The 21,425-nt window shown below is 45.3% G+C and overlaps 3 protein-coding genes across 4 annotated transcripts; 2 read left to right on the top strand and 1 right to left on the bottom strand.

The window, feature by feature from the left end:
- Positions 1–692: 692 nt before the first annotated feature.
- LOC105568674 (integrin-linked protein kinase) lies at positions 693–3,992 on the bottom strand. Its single transcript, XM_012024526.1, has 7 exons — positions 3,479–3,992; positions 2,892–3,057; positions 2,618–2,810; positions 2,471–2,551; positions 1,951–2,393; positions 1,641–1,871; positions 693–1,503 (listed from the first exon to the last, which is right to left on the bottom strand). The coding sequence occupies exons 1-7, from the start codon at positions 3,565–3,567 to the stop codon at positions 1,357–1,359; spliced, it is 1,350 nt and encodes a 449-aa protein (XP_011879916.1). The 5' UTR covers positions 3,568–3,992; the 3' UTR covers positions 693–1,356.
- Positions 3,993–4,194: 202 nt separating this feature from the next.
- Positions 4,195–7,588, top strand: LOC105568672 (peptide-N(4)-(N-acetyl-beta-glucosaminyl)asparagine amidase). The gene is made up of 6 exons (XM_012024525.1): positions 4,195–4,536; positions 4,640–4,911; positions 4,988–5,203; positions 5,772–5,946; positions 6,018–6,440; positions 6,650–7,588. Exons 1-6 carry the CDS (start codon positions 4,315–4,317, stop codon positions 7,232–7,234), a joined length of 1,893 nt encoding a protein of 630 aa, XP_011879915.1. The 5' UTR covers positions 4,195–4,314; the 3' UTR covers positions 7,235–7,588.
- A 4,288-nt stretch (positions 7,589–11,876) lies between these two features.
- Positions 11,877–19,640, top strand: LOC105568671 (homer protein homolog 2). Of its 2 annotated transcripts, XM_012024524.1 has the most exons (7): positions 11,877–12,095; positions 13,161–13,317; positions 13,396–13,527; positions 13,619–13,867; positions 13,961–14,107; positions 14,190–14,465; positions 14,569–19,640. In XM_012024524.1, the coding sequence occupies exons 1-7, from the start codon at positions 12,070–12,072 to the stop codon at positions 14,752–14,754; spliced, it is 1,173 nt and encodes a 390-aa protein (XP_011879914.1). In that variant the 5' UTR covers positions 11,877–12,069; the 3' UTR covers positions 14,755–19,640. The 2 variants fall into 2 exon arrangements, with proteins under 2 accessions (XP_011879914.1, XP_011879913.1); XM_012024523.1 differs by having other exon boundaries at positions 13,619–14,107.
- Positions 19,641–21,425: the final 1,785 nt, after the last annotated feature.

The following is a 21,425-nucleotide window of genomic DNA, read 5'->3' as shown; positions in this document are numbered from 1 at the left end:
AGAACCGAAACGGAAGAATCATCCGATTGTCAACGAGCTTCGGTTGAGAGTATCTCACTGTTGAGTGAGAAATTATAATAATGGTGTAATGTTACTGCATATTAGATGTGTACATACATTGGGTAAATATTTTGTAATCCTCTTTGTTCTAACACTATTCCCCTTGAATTCATAAAGTTTACATTTATTGAATTCGAGATGAATACTTTAAGAAGTTGTCAGGAAAACGATTTATGGTGCATGTAACTTCCTCTGTCACTCTTATTGTATTCTTCTATGAATTCCTAAAGAATTACAATTCAGAAAAAAGAAAACTTAAAGAATACTCTGTGAATTCGGTGTGCTATCTGGGATACAGCTAGCATAATGTTAACATGTCGTAGTCAAGTGCGCAGCTAAAGAGAGGACACATCGAATGGGCGTACTGTTAACAAAAGATTTAGCCCACATTGTTTTCAATTTTCTGACAGATATAAACATACATCTGTGATTCAAATGTTTCGTTCCCGAACTGGCTACCTGGGCGAATCAATAATATAATTAAAAAATAATCGGACGTAAAGCGTTGCTTGGAACACTTGCTATCCATTCTTTCAAACTGCTTGATTTGAATTTCACGGCGATAAACGCGACGAGACGTCCCTTTCTCTTCTTCTCGTGACTACTGACAGAGCAATGAATCGAGCAGCCTGTAACAGCGAATATACTTTTATATATTTGTCGATAAAACTGTCCATATGTCTACATTCGTTCGTACACGTGTATGAAAGTTCGCATGCAAGATGATTATTACCTAAATATATGTATTAAAGATATACGCTCGTTTCGAATGTAAACGAGTCCGATACTACTGTTCTACATTTGTATAGTTTCATTAATCATCCTGATTTTAATTACTATACACATATATTATTCACAATATATCTGGCGACGCACAGGCAGAAGATATGGGCCGCCGAACATTTTATAAAAAATATGCGCTCTCTAATGCGTGTAAATAACATTACTCTACCCTCTGTATATTAAAAGTCCCGGCGAGCTCGTCAGACATCGCCAAGTGGACAAAATTCGAGGTACGCTATTTAAAAACTCGTCTCGCGGATTACAAATGTAAACACGCGCTTCTACGTCGACGAGTTCACATTAACATAGACAAAAATATATAAATAGATAAAAATTAGTCCGTTTGCAGCTTGGTTTAGACGTTCAAAGGCAGTATTCGTCCACTTGCGAAACACAGTGGTAGAAAAATATTCTATCGTTAATAATTCTTCGGGCAGTTTAATAAATATGGAGATTCTTTAGGCACTATTCAATCCCGATGTATCTCGTCGTTTCTTCTTGCCGTGTCGCATTTCAGCGTTTCATCTTGTCGAGGATCGGCACAACCATGTCGAAGGACGGTCGCTTGCCGGGATCCTCGTTCATGCAAATTCGAATGAGCTTCGCGAGATGCGGGGAAATGCCCGGCGGAATGCTCACGCGTAAATCTTCCAGCGCGATCTGAAAAAGGAATGATCGTTACATTCAATTTAACGCTCAAAGGAAGATAGAACCACATTTCTTGCCAAGGGTTACAGGAAAAGAAAGGTGTTCATGATGTAATTCCATTTCAAAGTGACAGATTGTGCGTTGCCCACCTTCATGCCGCACTCCATAGGCGACAGATCCGCGAACGGCACTTCCCTGGTCGCCAGCTCCCACAGAAGAACGGCGAAGCTCCACATGTCGCTGGCCTCGTGATTGATGTCCGCCGGGCGCTTGCTCAGGGCCTCCGGCGACATCCACGCCGGCTCGTAAATTCGCCCGACTTCCTGGAAGGAGAACTTGGCGTCCGCCATGTTCACGCGAGCTGTTAGATCCTCGTCGATCTGCAATTGAACGCAACGTGGTCAAGATAGACTTCAGACCTTGCGTATCCAACTTGTACAACTACCGTCCGGAACTCACCATTATGTGCTTACTGTTGAGGTGGAATCTGCATCTGTTCTGCCGATCCAAGCTGTGAAGGAATGTCATAGCTCTGGCGACGTCGAGGGCCAGTCGGAGGGCACGCGCCGTGTCCACGACGACGCCCGTGCCGCCGTGCAGCAGTCGATGCAAGCTGCCGCGCCCCATGTACTGGGAGACGGTCGCCAGCTGGGGCGGCTGGTTGACGCAGCCGAGGACCGGCAGGACGTTCGGGTGCGAGAAGATTCTCAGCTTCGGGAACTCCTCGTTGAAGTCCCGGGAAATGCGCGCGGTGCAATCGCGGACGTTCAGTATCTTGGCGACGATGTCGTTGTTCTGCCATCGGCCGCGCCAGGTCTCGCCGCTCGGCGTGCTCGCGAGGTGCATGTGAAGGGACAGGTCCGCCATACTGATCCCCTTGTGCCTCGAGAGAGTCGCGTCCCCTGGGGAGTACAACGTGGAGAATAAAACACGTCCGCGCGACTCTTGCCTCTCTTTCAACAACTTGGGAAGCACTTACGGCTCCTGGTCTTCAGTCCCAACCAGCTCTGATCCTTGAACTGTATCTTCTTCAGGTCCTGCCCGTACTCCACCGCCAAGTCTAAACGAAACGAGAAATACAATCGGTGCGTGCGAAGAGTCAATTCGGAATGTGCCCTTCACGTACCGTGCAATCTCTTGGCCACGAGGCCTCTGGCCTTGTCGAGAGGCGTGTCGCCGTCCTTGTTGGCGATGGACACGAGAGCGCCGGCCGCGACCAGTTCCTCCGCGACCGCCTGATCGCCCCAGAAGCAGGCGTAGTGCAGGGCGGTGTTCCCGTGTTCGTTGGTCACGTTCACGTCGGCGCGGTTTCTCAGCAGCTGTAAGTCAAGTCGCCGGGCCTTAAGCGAACAATCCTGACAATCGAGCCAGACAAGCCGAGCGAGCTCTTTTCTCATTACCAGCTGCACGATGTCCTTGTGTCCGTGCGCCGAGGCCAGATGCAACGGCGTGTCGTCCCCCCTGTTGGTGGCGTTAACGCGCGCTCCTCTGCTGACCAGCAACTCCGCCAGCTTCGAGTGGCCCTCCTTGCAGCACCAGTGAAGCGGACTGAATCCATGATCGTCCCTGCACGCATAGCAATACGTTGAGTGAAACATTTCGCATGTGAGACGGCATTAATGCCGAGGTCCACCTGACGCCGCGAATGCTTCGACGCGTTCACTAAAAGGAGAATAATACCGTAAAGCGTTCGCAATCAAGTGGCCCGCAGCCCAGACGATCGCGCCGTAATTACGCGGACAGTTTCACGAAACGTCATTGGGGGAGCGTGAGATCGGGACGTACAGATAAAACGCTACGGTCTACCACGTATCTGTTCGGTTCGTCCGATAATCCAAGTCTACTACGTAGATTCATTTGCGACCCACTCGCGCTTCTCGTGAGGAATACTGTTTACAAAATCGCTCTCGAGTGGTCCAGCCGGCCTAATTATAGAGGCGGAGCGAGCGAACGCCTTCCAAAAAAGGAGCTACGGAGCAGGATTTACCCCTGATTCATGTCGTGCTCCGTGTCGTCCAGCCAGACGCGGACCTGCATCGCGTTGCCCTCGCGGCACCACTGGAATATATCCTCCATCCTGGGCGCCTATCGTCGCGGAAACCCCGGGACCAGCAGGGCAGCACGTAAACACACAAGCGGGCGCGACGCGACGCCGCGAGCGAGCTATATCAAGTCGGTTTCGTGTCCCCGAGCGACGCGGCCAGCCGTCATACGCTAAATATAGCCATGTTCCTGACACCAATACCAGCGCGCGGCAGCCTCGTTGCTCGCGTCGCGAGTACTACGGCTACGTAACGGCGCGGCGTTCCCTCGCGGGAGGAGGCAGCATGGAAGAGGGACACTCCCGTTGTCAGTCGGAGCGGCGCATCCCGCGGGGATTCGGCGATTGCCCTCGTGCGACTGCCCGCTTCTGCGCGCGCGGGCTGACCATATACGAACCGACGGACGGGGACGGCGGCTAGGCGAGACGCACACGCGCGCACACGGAGAAACCGCGGCCCACACCAGCGGCCTGCGGTGGGCGGACACCGTGTAGCGTCGACGGACGAGTGGGAGCGAGAGACGCCGTCTAGGTCCGTCCTCGTCCGCCGCAGACTCGCGGCTCGCTCGCCGTCGGTAAGGCCTGGCCGGTGCCGTACGTCCTCTTCTGGCCCACGCGCCACGCGCCTGCGTCCGTCTCGTTCTCGACGTGACGAAGCGGCCGGGGAACTTATCTTGTATCCCTGGCGACCAACGACGCGCGAGGAGTCAGCAGAAATGATGACGGACGGCTGACCGCGACGGCGAACGCGGACAGGTAGTACGATCGTCGGCTGATCCGACATGGACGAGAGCCTGGAGTGTTGCGTTATGTCTCTGGAGGAGAACGCGGAGGACGTGCGCGACGAGGCCCGACGGGCGCTGCTGAGTATCTGCCGGAACGTGCTGAGGTCGCCGGACAGCTGCAGGTCCCGCGAGCTGCGCCTCGACGACGAGGTCGTCGTCGAGAAGCTCCTGCCGGCCGTCGGCGCCATGGAGTGCCTGTTCGACATCGGCTACGTCGAGGTCTGTACCCGGTGTCGAGGGATCCCTCCCTGTTCCCTCTGGCTCCTGTCGTTGTTAACGAGACTGTCGTTACAAGCTACTTTATCAATTTGTCATGTGACAGGATGGCGAGCGCATATTCTTACCGCAAGACGCCTCCCTCTTGAAGCTGCAGAGCCTGTCGAGGCTGCTGTGCGGCGGCAAGGACGTCAATCTTATTACCGACGACATTGACAAGACGTCTACGACGCAGAAGGCGTTCTTCAACAGGGTCGTCAGCCACTTCCGCGGTGTCATGGACTACGAGGATCCGGAGCTGCAGAGAATGGCCAAGCGAGTCGTGCCCGTAGTGCAATTGGAGATCGCGACAATGGAGAAGATAAGGGATCTGCAAAAGTAATACGACCGTATCCGCCTTCTTTATCTCTTACCCGTGATAAAATTTATCTCTACGCACTTGCCCCCTTTGCAGCTCCTTGAAATCGGGTAGCGCGACCGAAGCCTCCTCGCAGCTCGAGGCGGAATTGATGGCTAAGGACTTATTCCTGGTCGAGTTGCTGCGCTGGTTCAAGTACAGATTCTTCAAGTGGGTCAACAGCCCGAAGTGCCCGACGTGCGGCGCCGAATGTGTGTACGAGAATGTGATACGATCGACAGATCCTCATTGCTCGAGGATAGAGTTGCACAGGTACAAAGTTTCTCTCTCGTAGAGACACGTGCGTTCGCGAACGACTGTGGAAATGTTGCGACGTTAATTAAAAAAAAGCACCAAGTATAAGCTCCAATTCAACCGAATATATTTTGTTACTCTATCTTTTTTGCAAAAGTATATTCTCTACAAAAGTAATGATATCAACAAATTGCGCCAAATATAACAACGGATATTTATACAAACTAGTTGCTTTAGTATTAGTTTTTTATTAAAAAATGTTATATTTCTTTAAAAATCAAACTAAAGATTTTATTGGAAAAAATAATGGAGTTAATAATAAAACACCGATGAAAAGAATAGCAACTGTTTAGAAATTTAGAAACTCTGTATCTATTCAGGCGAATTAAGGCCTGTGTCCATGGCGCTAGTACTTGGTCCAAGTTCTTGTTTTGAGAAATGCGTAGCCAATTGCAGCTTTTGTGGAACAGCTATATTGATTTGCTACATACTCGCGTAAACTTACACGGTCGGTCTCGCACGCAGTGTACTAGCTACGCTTACGCTTGGCGCGAGACTCTACCGTGTCTCGTGATGTTACAATTAGATGCCAGAGATGCGGCATAGTTGTCGAATTTCCCCGTTACACGCACCCGAAGCCGCTGCTGACCCTGCGCCGCGGCCGCTGCGGGGAATGGGCCAATGTCTTCACCCTGTTGTGTCGCTCGTTGGGCTACGACGCGCGATTTGTATGCGACGAGACGGATCACGTCTGGACGGAGGTACGCGCCGCGTTAGCTACGTCCCGCGATTTGTAATCTCGCGGAAGTTGACTCGTTTCCTCACTCCCCAGATATGGTCGGCGTCGAACAAGCGATGGATCCACGTGGACCCGTGCGAGAACGTCGTAGACAAGCCGTTGATGTACGAGAAGGGGTGGCATAAGAAGCTGACGTACATAATAGCCTACTCCAGGGACGAGGTGCAGGACGTCACGTGGCGTTACACGCGGGACCAAGAAGCGGTCATGAAGAGGCGAAAGGCCTGCAGCGAGCAGAGCCTGAGACACTTGCTCCAGTCGTTGACCAGCCAGCGGCAGAACGCCGCCGGTTACAGCCGCGCGCGCAGGGAGTACGTCGTCAAGCGGAGTCTGTTGGAGCTCGGCGATATGCTGTACATTCCAAATTCGCAGGGCACGGATTCCGACGAGGAGACCTACGAGGCGCGAACCTCGGGCTGTCTCCTATGGCGACTGGCGCGGGGCGAGATCACGAATGTACGAGTATATCCAAGATTTTGCGAACCAGTCAAATTTTACGATAGCACGTACAAGATTTTACAATACAATTAGCGCGAAGAATTTTTCCCATTTTCTTCTCAAAGTGAAATGTCGAGATAAAATCGTACGCCTCTATCGGTCTCACGTTTCAAAGAAATAGCTTTCAGTGAGAGAGTTTCACTCAACCGTCGAATTCTTTTTGTCAGGACGACTTGGGGTGTTACACTTGGGACATTTCGAGTTACGGGCAAATGTTCGAGCTGCGATATAACGTCGTTAAAGACCGGTATCACGCTGTACGGTGCGACAACGGCGATATTCTGGAACGAACGTCCGGATGGAAGAAAAGGGTACGCCACTCAGAGGGTGGGATCTTCCGTAAAGTGGAGGACGACTGGAAGATGGTTTACTTGGCGCGCTCCTCGGATACGGCGCGCGGACGTGTCCAGTGGAGCTTCGAAGTCGGCAAATCCAAATTGTGTATAGGGACGTTTGCTCTGAAGGCCAAGTCGGAGGTGTTCCACGGAGCCACGGTGTCCTGGGAGCTCGAGGTCACCTTCCACGACGACAGAACGGCTGTCATAGACGTCCCCAATTGCAGTAACTTCCGCACGGAAGAGGCGAGAGGGGCGGTGCGATTGAGCGTAGTAGCAACGTTGTCCGGCGGAGAGGGTCGAGAAGCCTGGCAGCACGCGCAACTCTTTCGACAGAGCCTGGACAATACCGAGGAACCCTCGATGATAATTAACATTCAATTGAAGAGCTGTAGCCGCCACCGCCACGGCGTATGATTCTAGGCCGTACGCTCTCGCCTAACTTTCGTTGATTGAGGGATGAGATTTACGTTATATAATATATTAACAGCATTGTTTTACATATTATCTGTTACGTTTCGTAAGGATATCGGACTTGGTGTAGTGATGACTAATCTAATCGTCGGCGTAAATTATATATGAACTTATAAGCGCGGAAGATTATTGTGAAACTCGTCGAGAGAGACGCTCACATTTTTATACTCGCTCGTTCTCAGCCGGGACGATATTATTATATAATTCAAATATAGTAATTCAATAACTTCATTCTTAGATATTTTCTCCAACGTATGTACAACTGGATTAATTTTTCAATTACAGTTACCCGACCATAATTTAACGTGTCTACGTCTATCATTTAATTACAATTCACATGTCTCAATTCATATCATATTTTTTTTATTTACTTTTCTACTTTTACTGCTGTCACATTATACTCTGTAAAATTCACTCGGCGCACATCGACGATGCGTTTATAGACGAAAGTATTGGAATACTCGCGCTTTTGCGTGCGAGCGCCTAAACGTTCAACCAGGAAGTAACAGATAAAAGGCCTTTCCACCCGAGCTCCTCGCCGCGGCGCATGATTGCATAATATTAAATCAGTAATTCCGCGGCAGACGACGGTCGACGACCACATGATCGTCGGTCGACCCGTGACTTAATAATCACGAATAGCCACAAACGGCGCTTTTCCCTTCGCGGAGAATCGGCCGAATTCTAGATGAACCTGAACGCGATTCTGCTACATTCGCGACCGCCGTCGTCGTCGGCGTAGATCGATGAAGCGGGAGTGACGCGCGATGCGTCTCAAAGGGTGACTCGGAGTGTAAGGGAGGAGAAGAGGGTTGACGGGACTGTCAAACTCGCAGCCCTCACACGTGCGAAACGTGCGTGTCAGCCGGAAATCCTCGCTCGGGCCGACAAGAGTCGGCGCTCGATTCGCAAGAGATGGATACTCATTGGCCTCTTATCAGTCTTATCTGATATCGAGCGAGGGGACAATGGAGTGAGTCCCGGAGCGGCGCCTCTTCTCCGTTACCGCGCTACCTCCTTTTAAGGGTGTCAAGGTGGCCACGTGCCGCTCGCGACCGCACCACTCGGGCTCTCCCACACGCCGGCATCCCCGTCGCGCCGCGTGGCACGCTCGACTCCGCAGATCCGGAAGACGACGAATCTCGATACCCCCGCGTCTCTCCCATATTTATCTATCATCAGCTTGATCGCCGAGCCTCCCGATTGACGCTGATACGGCGCGTTTCCGGGTGAATTCCGGGCGACACCGAGAGGGGCGATGCCACTCGCTCTCGTCGCTTCCCCGCGAGGAATTGCGGCGATGTTCTCTCGCCGCAGGAGGAAGAGGGTCGATCCGTTCGGCTGATAGCAGAGAACGATCCGTAAACGCTTAAGACTGTTTTAGTTGTAGACATGAGGCAAGGCAGAGAAAAACTTCAGTCGTAAAAGTCTCTTGTATACGACTTGTATACGACTGTAGTCTTTTTCTGCCTTGCCTTTCGTCTACGACTTAAGACAGTCTTATGAGTCGTCCAAATTGCAATTTGTGCTTTCTTGTTAAAAAGAAATGCCGATTAAAATTTGCGTGTTAAATGTTTAACACATTCATGTGGCGAATCAGAACGGCATTGGCCAGTGTTACAAATATTTTAAAAATTATACCTGTATTTTAGCTTCCTTACACTAAAAGCTAAAATTGAGACGGGAAGCTTATAATCAACCCAACTGGCTAGTTATTTAATCGGCTTGTTACGCAACGTTTCGACCCTATTCTTTTGGGGCCTTTTCGAGCGATGCTAAGTCAGTCATCGTCGTCGAATACGACGGAGTCGAGTTATAAATTGTATGTATACGTGTGAGCACTGTGGTAGCTGGGCTCGAATTAAAAGCTAAAAGTTATGGTTCTTTCTTTCTTACTCCTTACTCCATGTAGACGACGCTTTGTAGGCGCTTACGGCTCGTTCTCTGCCATCAGCCTTCGGTTTTAGCGGGGATCTCGGGACGACCACGCTGGAGTGCTGGGAATTGTCGAGATTCCCGCGGTAGAACATTTTTCTACGCGAGATTATATATATTTGCGCGTGAACTCTTCTTTTTCTCTTTGCCTGCGTTTTTCTGAAATGACACGGCGTTAAATTATCCTGCAGTTCACTTAAAAGAGTTTCTTTCTTGAAAACCAAAAGGACAGAAGTTTTTTTTTTTTTAACAAAGTAGTCTATTATTAATAAGCCGAGTCGCGCGAAAATCTGTTTCACCTGTTAATATTTAAAACGTGGATCTAATGCTGCCTCGCTCGCTCACGGCGAACTTTACACATTTCCTTCCGCTTAATTAAATTTCAAGCAACAATTCCGTACCGTACGTCTGTAAATATGCACTGGCGTTAACTAGGTCAATTAAAAATAGATAGACTTTGTATGGTACATATATGGAAGACCGCGCGCGCACTCTCTTGCCATTATTCGCAATTGATTGCAGTAAACAACTAATTTTCACGTGTTTCACATCGAGCGGTTCGCTTGGGTGGCAGCGTCGTCAGAGGGAATATCGGCCTAAGGCCCGGTTTCACCAGACGTCGTTTAACTGTAATTTTAGTTTAATTCGCGTCTGTCTCTCTTTCTGAAGTAACAGCTGGAAAGAGACAAAGAACGAATTAAGCTAAGCCCTGGCGAAAAGTTTAAGTGAGAGATGATGTTTATATTTATTTATGAAGAGTTTTATCGATAGTTACATTGTTTGTGAAGAGTTTTATTGATGGTCACACCGTTTGGAAGTGCGTCGCAAACGCCTGGTTAATTCTTTACTGACAATAACATTTTACAAACACTTAGAAAACTGTAATGGAAACGTTTGACGTTGTATCGTTGTTTAAATCTTATCTCAGAAACAATTCAATGAATATGTAATTCAATAAACGAATACCGTCACGACAGGTGGCATTCGAGAATCAACATTAGACTGTTTATTGCGAGGAATATTGCCATGTGCCTCGGTGGTCGAATTGGTCGTAGCGAGAGGGAGGTTCCAGGTTCAAACCCTGGCTGAGGTGATACTTTTTCGCAATAAATCTAGAATAAAATATTTCGACACTAACACCCTGTCACGGCTCTTAGTCCTTTATTCCCTGAAATTTGTGTTTATCACATTTGAGCCATGCGAATTTTATTAATTTGTTAATTCGATAAATGTTTTAAAACTCAGATAAAACATTGACTCAACGTTTAAACTAACTTCTTATAAACATATTATTTTCGCCAGGTAAAGCTAGCGACGTTGGTGAAACCAGGCCTAGTACAAGGCGGACCGATACAGAGAGGACTTACGTTCAGGGAAAAATAGTTTCTCTAATGGCAATTATATCACGAACTGATCAATGAAAACGGAGCAGCTACTCCATTAAAAAAAAAGAAGAATGGTTGTCATGCACATCCACCCGTATCCATATTTTTCACACGCCTAGCACATATCCTATTGTGAGAGTCACCTTGACACGAAAAGGTTCAGCAATTTAGCTGCTAAGATTCTCGCTAGAGTGTAATCGTGCCTCGGCGACGATAAAAGTGCCTGTAACTGTTACAGCCGCGGCGTATATCTACGTGCAATACTCCGAGACACATCCCGTTTAACCCTGTCATTTCTGTTGCCATTTCTCCCTGTATTTCTTGCAAAATTTGCTCAACGCAAAGTAAACGCAGATCGACGGTACATTTGCGAGCCTGAAAAATAGATCGAGTCGATTCGACGAGTGTTGCAATCGCGTTCCTTTCATATTTCAAAGAAAAAGTAGACAGAGAGGCTGCACGGAAGGCCTCGGGAAAAGAACGCGCCAGTTACGTCTTCCTGAAACAAGTAGTAAAATATTAATTATAAATTAATGGCACAAGAAGAATAAGTGAAAAGGATCGAGCATATTAAACGGCGAGACGAAGGGGATTTCGACCGAGCTCCAGTTTCAATTAGCGACCAATTCAACCGGCGGAATTGCTCGCGGCAAAGTTTCTAATTACATCATTCGTCGTCCCTCGTATTAATTCTCTCCTCCCGCGCATGTTAAGCGACGAAACATCAATTAACAATTTCATCCGTTTGGCAGTGCAGACATCATTGAGCTAATTGTCGACTCGATCATAATTGACGTTCGCTCCCGGAGCCGCGGTCCTCGGAGCGCGAAGATCGAACGCGACACGGCGTCCCGCGCCGCCAAGCGAAGTCGAGCGGCAAACTTCAGCGCGACAGGGGGGGATCCCCGACTTCCCTAGTTTTTTCTCTTTTTTTCTCGCCGCTCGTCGTCACGTCATCTCGCGCGCGCGAGGTCCGAGGATTCAAGATATTCGCGGAAGTCGCCGCCGCACGGGGCAGAATCCGCGGCACGAATTTCGTCGGCGCCGCGGGCTCAATCGGCGCGCGGTGTTAGCGGCGGCGGCGGTCGCTCTCTCGCGGAAAATCGATCGACTGCAGGCGGACCGGCGGTGCGCGACCACACTCGGCTACGTTCACATCGTCGCGTGACCGCCGCGTCGCCGCCGAGGGGAGCGCGAGTAGCGCGCGGGGCGCCCGAGTGGGGGCGGACTCGGCGGCGGGGCGGAGGGCGAGGGGGGGAGGGAGTTTTAGCCGATGGCGGCTGTCAACTCGCACGGATCTCAGCGCTCGCACGCGCGGTACGCGACCGTACGCCGCGAGATCCTCGTCGCCTCGCCCGGGCCGAAAATAGCTGGCGCGCGCTGAACGCGCGTCGAACGCCGCGCGGCGACAGGATTCACGAGAGCGCGGGCGACCGCACGGGCCCACCAGCCTCTTATATGACAGCGGGCAAGGAGACAATGGGGTAAGTCGAGTTCCGGCCTGGGGCGCCTGGGGCCCTTTCTTCTCCGCCGCCGCCGCCGCCGCCGTCGCGCTGCCGCCTCCTTTTAAGGGTGTGTAAGGCGGCCGCGGCTACGACGGAATTAATTCTCTCCCTCCGCCCTCCGGAGGGTGTGTGCATGTGCGTGCGTGCCCGTCGCGTACGTGCAACGCGCGCGCGTGTGTGTACGCGCCGCGCCTGTCGCCGGCATCCCCGGTCGCGCGTGCACGCGCCGCGCCGCTCGCTCGGCTCCGAAGATGCGGAAGACGAGACGGGGTGTCCTGTCCCCCCGCGTCGCGGCGCGTCGCGTCGCGACGCAGCGCCGCGTACCTTCGTCCCCCCCCCCCCCCTCGGCTCGATCGCCGGCCGCCCCGATTGACACCACCGATGCGGCGCGTTTCCGGGTAACAGCGGGAGAGCAGCGGCGCTTACCTTCCCTTCCTTCTACCGCGAGGAGTCGTCGCGAGGGAATCGCGTCCCGCTCGAGCGGCGACACCCCCTGCCTCTCGCCGCCGCGCCGGAGGAAGAGGGTCGATCCGATCCGGCGAGGATCCCGGGGGGGGGGGGGAGCCCCGACGATTTTTCCGAGATTTTCCCGCGGTAGAATGTTCTTCCACGCGGGATTATTTACGCGTTGACTCTCTCTTTTTCTTTTCCCACCCCCTAGTTCTTTCCCTCTGCCCCGCGCCGACGTTTCCCCGAGATCGCGCGCGGCGTTATTAAATTATCCCGCGGCTCGTTCGAAAGGATTTATCTGCTGAAGATGAAGAGCGACGGGAGTCCCTTAATAAAGTGATGCATTGTTAAAATGCTTGCCGGCTAATATTAAAAGCGCGGGCGGACGTAACGTCGCTCCCTCGCTGCGAATGTTGCTTCGCGCGTTCCGCCTTCCGCAGCGCGTGCAATTCTACGCGGCGATTCCGCGCCGCGTGTACATCTGTAAATATGCACCGGCGTTAACTAGGTCGGTTAAAAATAGACGCTTTGTTGTCATATATGGAAGACCGCGCGTACGCACACTCCTCCTCACTTATTCATAATTGATTGCAGTGAACAACCAATTTTCGTGTGCAAGGCACACGTGTTTCACATCGATCCCAAGACCAAGCGGTCTTGGGTGCCGGCGTCGTCGGCGGCAATATCGGTGTCGTTCTTTTACGACTCCACCAGGAGTTTATACAGAATAATCTCGATCGAGGGGACAAAGGTAACTGACAGCGACGGATAGAAACGAGACGGGGGGGGAGGGCATTCATTTCACCAAGTTCCTCTTTCTCTTCCTCAGCCTGTCATAAATAGCACAATTGTACCGAACATGACTTTCACCAAGACGTCGCAGAAATTCGGCCAGTGGTCGGACATCAGGGCGAACACCGTGTACGGCTTGGGTTTCGCGTCCGAGGCTGAATTAGTGAAGGTTTGTGCGTCGCTATCGTCTGCGGGAATACCTATAGAAAGCGGAGGCGCCCGTGCGTCGCGCACTCAGAGTTTTTCTTTCTCGTTGACAGTTCGTCGAGAAGTTCCAAGAGGTGAAGGAGGCCACGAGGCTGGCCAGTGCCAAGCTGCAGTCCAACAGTTCGTCGGTGACGCCGGCCACCAGCGCGAACGTCAGCCCGATCACGTCCAGATCGGGCATGCCGTCGTCGGAGCAGGACCTCATAGACCCGCCGAATTCCTCCATGATCAACTCCAACGTGTCGTCGAACAACCAGAATCCGAATGCCAATATGATTTCCGCTCAGAACAGTGTATCTTCGGTAAGCAGCAGTCCTTTACCTGGTAGTTGTCAGAATAGAGTGGACGACGAATTGAAAAACGCAGTCCATTCAAGATCACAGAGTATTTCTCAGAGTACAGAAAGTCCGCAACATCAAGGAAAGTCGGCGCAGTTGAGCTCAACGCAAGGTGGACAGTCGGCCGAGGTGCAGCTCAAGTATGAGAACGACAGGCTAAAACTTGCTCTAGCCCAGAGTTCCGCCAACGCCAAGAAATGGGAGGTACGATCCGGAAGAATACATTCTATTTCTGTCGCTATGAGTAAATGCATATAAATACTATGAGCGACGTGTGTTACCGCAGGTTGAATTGACTACCCTGAAAACCAACAATGCCAGATTAACGAGCGCGCTACAGGAGTCCACGGCTAACGTCGACGAGTGGAAAAGGCAGCTGCAATTGTACAAAGAGGAAAATGCCAAAATAAAGCTCAAGTACGCCGACTTGGAAGCTGGTAAGATCGCGGAAGGAAATAGCGAGGCACTGAGATTGAGAGTCGAGGCGCTGGAAAGCGAGCTGAGAACGCGAAACGATGAAATCAAAGCTCTCACCATGGCCACCAAAAATAAGGATTTTGTGGTATGTACGCTAGAGCCTGCCTTTAACGATCGGCATTCGCGATTGATATTGACGTTCCATCGAGCCGTGCTCGATTAACAATTCTTTCTTTTTGTTTTGCAAGGCTCTGCAAAAGGAGAATTCAGACCTCCGCGACATGTTGAATGTAGTTCATGAACAATTAGAACTTGCGTTGAGTGCAAATAAAGTTCAAAAACAAAATTTGGATACGCTGAACGCCAGATTAGCTGGCTACATACAGGATTTGGTAACTGTACATCGAGAAATCACAAATACACTGCAAACCTAAGTTTGCACCGTAGGGGAAACCTAAGAGTGCCTCTCTTAGGTCTTTTGTATTTACTGTAAGCGCGATGTACGTTTGGGCGATATAGATTAATAACAAAGAGAAGTTCCGAGAATACAAAAAAAAATTGAATGCGGATTACTCGAGAAAAATTATAGGACACTGAGATACTTGTCTCGAAAAAAATAGTACACTACAGAAGAGATTGCTCCCTGAACATGTATTTAAATTGCATCGATCTTACCTGTTTAAAGCTTTTTTTTTTTAAGAATAAGTTTCGTGCCATAATTATGCTATTGTTATACAGAATAGGACACTGACTTTACCATCTGCTTTCTTTCCTTCTACACGTCTACACGGAGTAACAGATATATGATTTTAGAAATTATAAATTCAGTCAAGTTTGCACTTCGATTCTGTTTCTAGAAATGTCGAGTGGTTTTCCTTCTTACTGAAATTAAAAGGAGTTTTCCATGCTATTTTAAAACAGAAAGTTCCAGAGAATTTGTAGAAATCGACTTGATGCCCACCACGATATGTTTTTTTCTGAATGTTGCATAGAACGTTTCTTACATTATCCGCAGTCTGCGAGACATGATATGAATAACTTTCCTCATAATAGTTATATTATTAGACTCTCATTCTCGAAATCATAGCAATAACTATTAAGTTTTTATTATGTAGACTTTATTTTAGATGTAGTAATAATAGTTATATCGGTTATAATTTGGTAGTACATTCATTATCGTGTTTTTATCTGTGTTATAATTCTCAAAAATTGAGAATTGAAATCGTATACATATTTAGCAAAATGTGAATACTATTAATGAAGAGCTGTTTCTCGACGAATTCACAAGTGACTTAATAGAAAATTGAATGGGAGTCTAGTGATTTAAGGAATACAAACTCAGACCATGTCATATGTTGACCAGATACTGATAGATACGGGTAATAAGGGAGATATTTGCCAACACTAGGACACATTTAAATAATTTAAATGTTTCACACTACAATAGAAAGTTTGTAGTGGTGTTTGTGAAACGTCGCTTCAGACAAGTACGGAGCTTAGAGCTTTCCGTTGTATTAAACAATGTCTAAATTGTTTAAATCTGCTCGAGTGTTGATATGCTTAGTCTCTCTATGGATCATACAGGGTGTCTAAAAAATATACAGTCAAACTTATACATTGTTAAAGTGGTCGAGCATGTGAAGAAAGTTTGTACTGAATCTCTGTCCAAAAGTACTTTGTATCAATGAATTAACAGGAGACTGATAGTTCCCTGGTCTGCAAAACTGCTCTCGTCGCTTTCACAATTCTTCAGACATGTCGCTAATTCAGATGCACGCGTACGTCAGTTATTATTTATACTTCCGCGTGACGGTGATCACCTTTATTTAAGTGAGGCACATTACGAAGCTCCAATAAACTTTTATAAACTATAGCAGACAAATAAAGTGCTTGTATATATAAATAGAAAAGAAATATGGACAATAAGAGAAATCAATTTCAAGCAATTTATATATAAGGAACGAAGGAACGAATGTTATATTAATACCTTTTATATTTCTTTTATCTTAGTAATTACTTTTTCTAATCTACTTTAGATTAAATTTACTTTTTCATAATGATACGATAGTATCTTTGTGTTACTTTTTTACTTTTCTACTACAATTTCAAATTTAGAACAATTTTAGATGTAAGACGACACTGACAAATACGAAATTTTCGCAATTTTTAGAAAATGTTTGCATAGCGTAGAACTAAGTAACAACGTCTTCTCTGGAATGCCATTTAAGAATCATTGCTTCGCAATATGTGCACAAGACGACGTTCGAATTTTATTATAACGCTAATCATGAGTCTGAGATTGACGATGTGCGTAACACATTTACCACATTGGTACATGAAACAGCATGTGTCTGTGATAATTTGTATCTTGATACACTACGTTTTTTCATACGTCTTTGCTCTGAATTAAACATTTATTTTGCGCTTTTCCTCTTTGTCAAATTCGGGTGAATTACATCTTGTGTGGAAACAAATTAATCAATTTTCCACAACATGCTAACGCTTGCTGGTATGATCTTTTTATGAAACATTTTGTGTACATACAGCTTTTTCTGTCTCATGTTAGATGGAGGATATTTCAGATGGTAAAGTTAGGCGTGTCCCACTCTGTAAAAGATGCATACAATTATTGTTGAATTTGTCGTATTCGAGCACCAGTCTTATGTATAAAAATACAGTAGAACGACGACTGTCCCAAGTGCGTGTTTGTGAGAGAGAGATGTTTTCATAAGAGCGTTCCTGCGAATAATCCCATCTGAATGAGAGAAAGCACAAGAAAGAAAATATTCTTCCAGCAAAAGACTAAGATATCCGATGTCAGAATGACAAATATAATACTGCTTCCCTGAACGCATTATCTAAATATTAAAGTACGCATCCTCCGCCTCTCACAACTACTGCGTTTTCAAATGCTAGCATATAGTATATATATATATATAGAGAGAGAGAGAGAGAAAGAGAGAAAATAATTTCAGGTTTCACGCGCGTTTCCTCTCAATTGCAAATTCTCTGACCTGGGCGACCGGTCAAAGAATCCGTAGATAAAAGTAAATGCAGTGAATCTGAAACGTTTTGTACATACGTTTATTTCAATTTTTGAATCCTGCAGTACTCGTGCACCATACCCCATCGTAAAATTTATCATCCATGCTCGCTTATCAATGCAATCGCGTTAATTTTGCATCAAATCGGAATCGCATTTGACGCTAGACTGTAATATATTTTAATTACAAAGATATTTGTTGTAACTCACATCAAGCTTGAGATTATGACAGTACTGAAGGGTTTAAAGCAATGTTATATTTATCGACGGAATTATACATAATCTTGTTGTTAGAGAGAGAATTTATGTTTTTAAGGAATTATACATATATTTCTAAGTTTATATTAAATTACTTTATGATATTATAAGATTCTTCGCTGGACTCTTTTTGTTATCCTTATACTTTGTATTTAATATGTACATCTATATTTAATGTTTTCCTTTTGGGATAATCGTTACTCATAATTCTCGCGTTAATTTATACTCTCGGATAATCGACGTTTTACTGTACGACGTAGGGATAGTTTAATTTTCCATGACATGTACCGAAACTAAATAATTGCTGCATGAACGCGCGTATTTATAATTAAGTGATTAATATATACACTTGTGTATTGAGCCCATCGGAGAAAATGTGTAGTGATTTTATGTCGCGTCTTGGCCATTAGATTTATATACTCTTTTTGCAGCTCGTTTGTTTTATATAGAAATTTATGTCAAATGCATGTTTGTTATATTTTTTATTGTGCGATTATCGGAACGCGTACAATTATTATTGTTGTTGGCTGAAAGAGCATTACTATTGTCACCGCTATTGCCGCTACTTCTACTACTGCGATCATGATACTATTATTAAGTCACTCTCTTAATCTACTGTTACTATCGCTCAAATCTTCTCTGTACACACCTATTATTGATATCTTCATTATGTATTATTGCGAGTGGCATTGTCGTTAGAGATATTTTAATTACCGGTATTGCAAATATATTGTATTAATTGCGCCTGCAAAAATGTTTAATAGTTAGATACATAAAACATATCAAGAACGTCACACGATTAGCATAATATACGTTTCTCGAATTTTCTTCCTATTCTTTCTTATTTTTACTCTTATATAACAGATCACAGTTACCCGTGAATATATAATTGACAACGTCTACGCATTTAATGTTAATGATATTTAGTAAAATCCCGATTATATAGTGAAATTAATTAATTTTATTATATATTATATTTGTATTCTTCTTGCACACAGTTCTCTTTATTATCATTGATTTATGGGGACCTAGAATGTCTGATACGCACTGTATAGAACCGTTAATAATAAACGGTTTTGATTGTACAAGGTGGTTACTGACGATGCACAATCGGATAAGTTGACCTGAAAAAAATTAATACAAAAGGCAAAATAAAATTTTTCTGCACGAAGCAAAGCTTTTTAATCTGAAAATTGGGAAATTCGTAGTATTTCTTCTGCCTTAAACTTGCCTTTCTTTAAATTGAAAAGATGCTGAATCTATTTGTTCATATTTTAACTGCGTCCGGAAAATAATAAAAAGAATTAAAAAGAACGAATTAAAAAATTTACAAGAGCTTAGTTACGAACGTATAAAATTTGAGGATTACAAGATCACTTTGTATTTTTGTCACAGGAAAACCTACTTTAAGTCCGTCAATATTGCAATCACGATTGCATTTCGCACAACACCTTGTACAGTCAAAAGCTAGATGATAAGTAAGATACGATCGTACGTGTATGATTTGAAAATGTGTGTAAAATGATTTGCTACGCACAACCCGGAATCGTCAATTCAATATCTGTTCTGACGAAGGTGTATGAAACGATGTATTTGACACGAAGGCTTTTCAGTACTGTATATTAAATTTTTCTTTTTATAAATCCTTATACGGTATGTTGAAAATATACATTTTACTGTTAAGACGATGTATCATATTCTGCAAAATGTGAGACATTCATTATCAGGATATTATTCATGGTTACGGATGATTGCAGCATTCAGCGTCCTTCGCTGTACTACAATTGTATAGCACGGAAACGATTCGCACAAGGAATCTAAACGAAATCTCTCAAAGTGGCATAGGTGATGAACCTAGACAAATTTTAGTAAATAATTTAGAGAATAAGGCAGGTGCAAGGTGTGCTGGGGAATGCACTTTTTATCGGTAAAGTGTTGAGACGGAATTTTAATTTAGAGGAATTGGAAACGGAAGCCTCGCTTGCCATATGTAATCTTAATAAAACCTTTTCAGACGGCTTCTCGGTGTTTTCTTTACCATAAGTTATAAGTTCCACATGTTAACACTTAACACGAGGATCTTATACAAACATCGTTCTGCATACATTCCTTTTGTCTTTTAAACCTGATTTATCGAAAGTTTATTCCTCGCAGATACTCTCACATAATCCTTGTATCGAATACTAGAGACCGTAGTAGATTTATCGGATTCCTATAGAATGCGTCATTGGAGTCTGATTTATACAGTAGTGAGTGAGTAAATTTACAAGTATGCATGTTATGTAGAATGACATCATACGAGTACATGCACACAGAGAATAAACATATATATATAAAACGATGTTCTGTACATTTACACAACTATAATTTAATATACATATGCATATGTATAGATATGTATAATTGTATATATGTATGTATCACCAATAATGTTTGTAAGTTTTAAAAATATAATAAATAAAATATATTAATTTAACGAAACACTTGTCCTACTTTTTAATATCTCCCTTCGCACCTATTCCTACTCTACAATGAATTAACGAGAACTTTAAATTACATTAATTTAAAGTTCAAATATTTTAACAAGATCGCACGAGAGTGCTGTCATACATTTAATGATTGCTGAAAAGTTGGGTAAAATTTGCCAGCGTCTGCTTAGGATATGTTAAATTCATAACAATGACAGTTTGAAGTCCAACTGTATTAAAAATTCGCTTGATATTGGTTTATGATTTTGAACACGTGTCGTTTGTCGAATATACTGACACTGCTTGTATGTGTTAAAGGCGTTATCGCTTTTAACTAGTAATGCTTCGATGTTAACAATACATTTACTTATAGTTCGGTCTCATTCGGCGATTTATAGGAAAACGCGTGACTTCCGAGGCACGCCGTGCCGATTCCGTCACGCATTCTACGCGCAAAGGAACGTCATGATCTGTTCTCATTGAGTCAAGGATTATGAATCATGTATACTTCGTGAGTAACATCCATTATGTGACGAAGGAAATACGTAATAAACGATACGTGACACATTCTGACTTTTAGAAAATTGCACCGGCAAAATGTACTTTATATACATATAAGTTTGTATTCATTGCTTTTTCTCATTTAGAAAAGAAAAATAAAGCTGATACAATAAAACTAATTCTGCATAAAACAATAAGTTAAAAGTTTAAACGAAATTTTCTCAGAGTTCTTTCAAACTTCATGACATATAAAATAATTCAAGCTTTATAACATATAACTTCAATTGATAAAAGATAAGGAGCAAGATCTTTACGCACGATACAATTATATTACACGTAAAATCATGACGTCCTCTTATAAATTCTCTCGACATGTAATTCTAATATTTTTTACAAATTGTAGATGGAACAATTTCAAAAGCTACGTAAAACTTACATCCGCCCAAAGTTAAAGACGAACGTAGCGAACCCTACATTACAGAACTTCAGTATACAAATTGTCACGTAATGTATTATTATACTTGTCAAATAACCATGTAATGACTGCAGTTACCTTCAATTTGTGCAGATGATAAAAATAACAGATGAATTATAACACTTATAAATCAGCAGTGAAGTAGAATTCAGTAACATGGCCCAATAATGTAATACGTCAGGCTTTCTTATATTGTTTTCACACATTACATTCTTATTGATCTCGTATACGGCATCAATCCGACAGTTCATTCGCCATCTCTTGGCTCGCTACAGGATATTCCGTTCTCCACGTCATTACTCGATGCTACGTCGACAGCCCCACCAGCAGACATTTTCTCTCTCTCTCTCTCTCTCTCTC

Source organism: Vollenhovia emeryi, unplaced genomic scaffold, assembly GCF_000949405.1.
Source record: "Vollenhovia emeryi isolate VEMERY1.0 unplaced genomic scaffold, V.emery_V1.0 DF939128.1, whole genome shotgun sequence".
In the NCBI taxonomy this organism is placed as follows: Eukaryota; Metazoa; Arthropoda; class Insecta; order Hymenoptera; family Formicidae; genus Vollenhovia; species Vollenhovia emeryi.
Note: the sequence above shows the minus strand (reverse complement) of the source record. Positions and strands in the feature narration are given on the sequence as shown.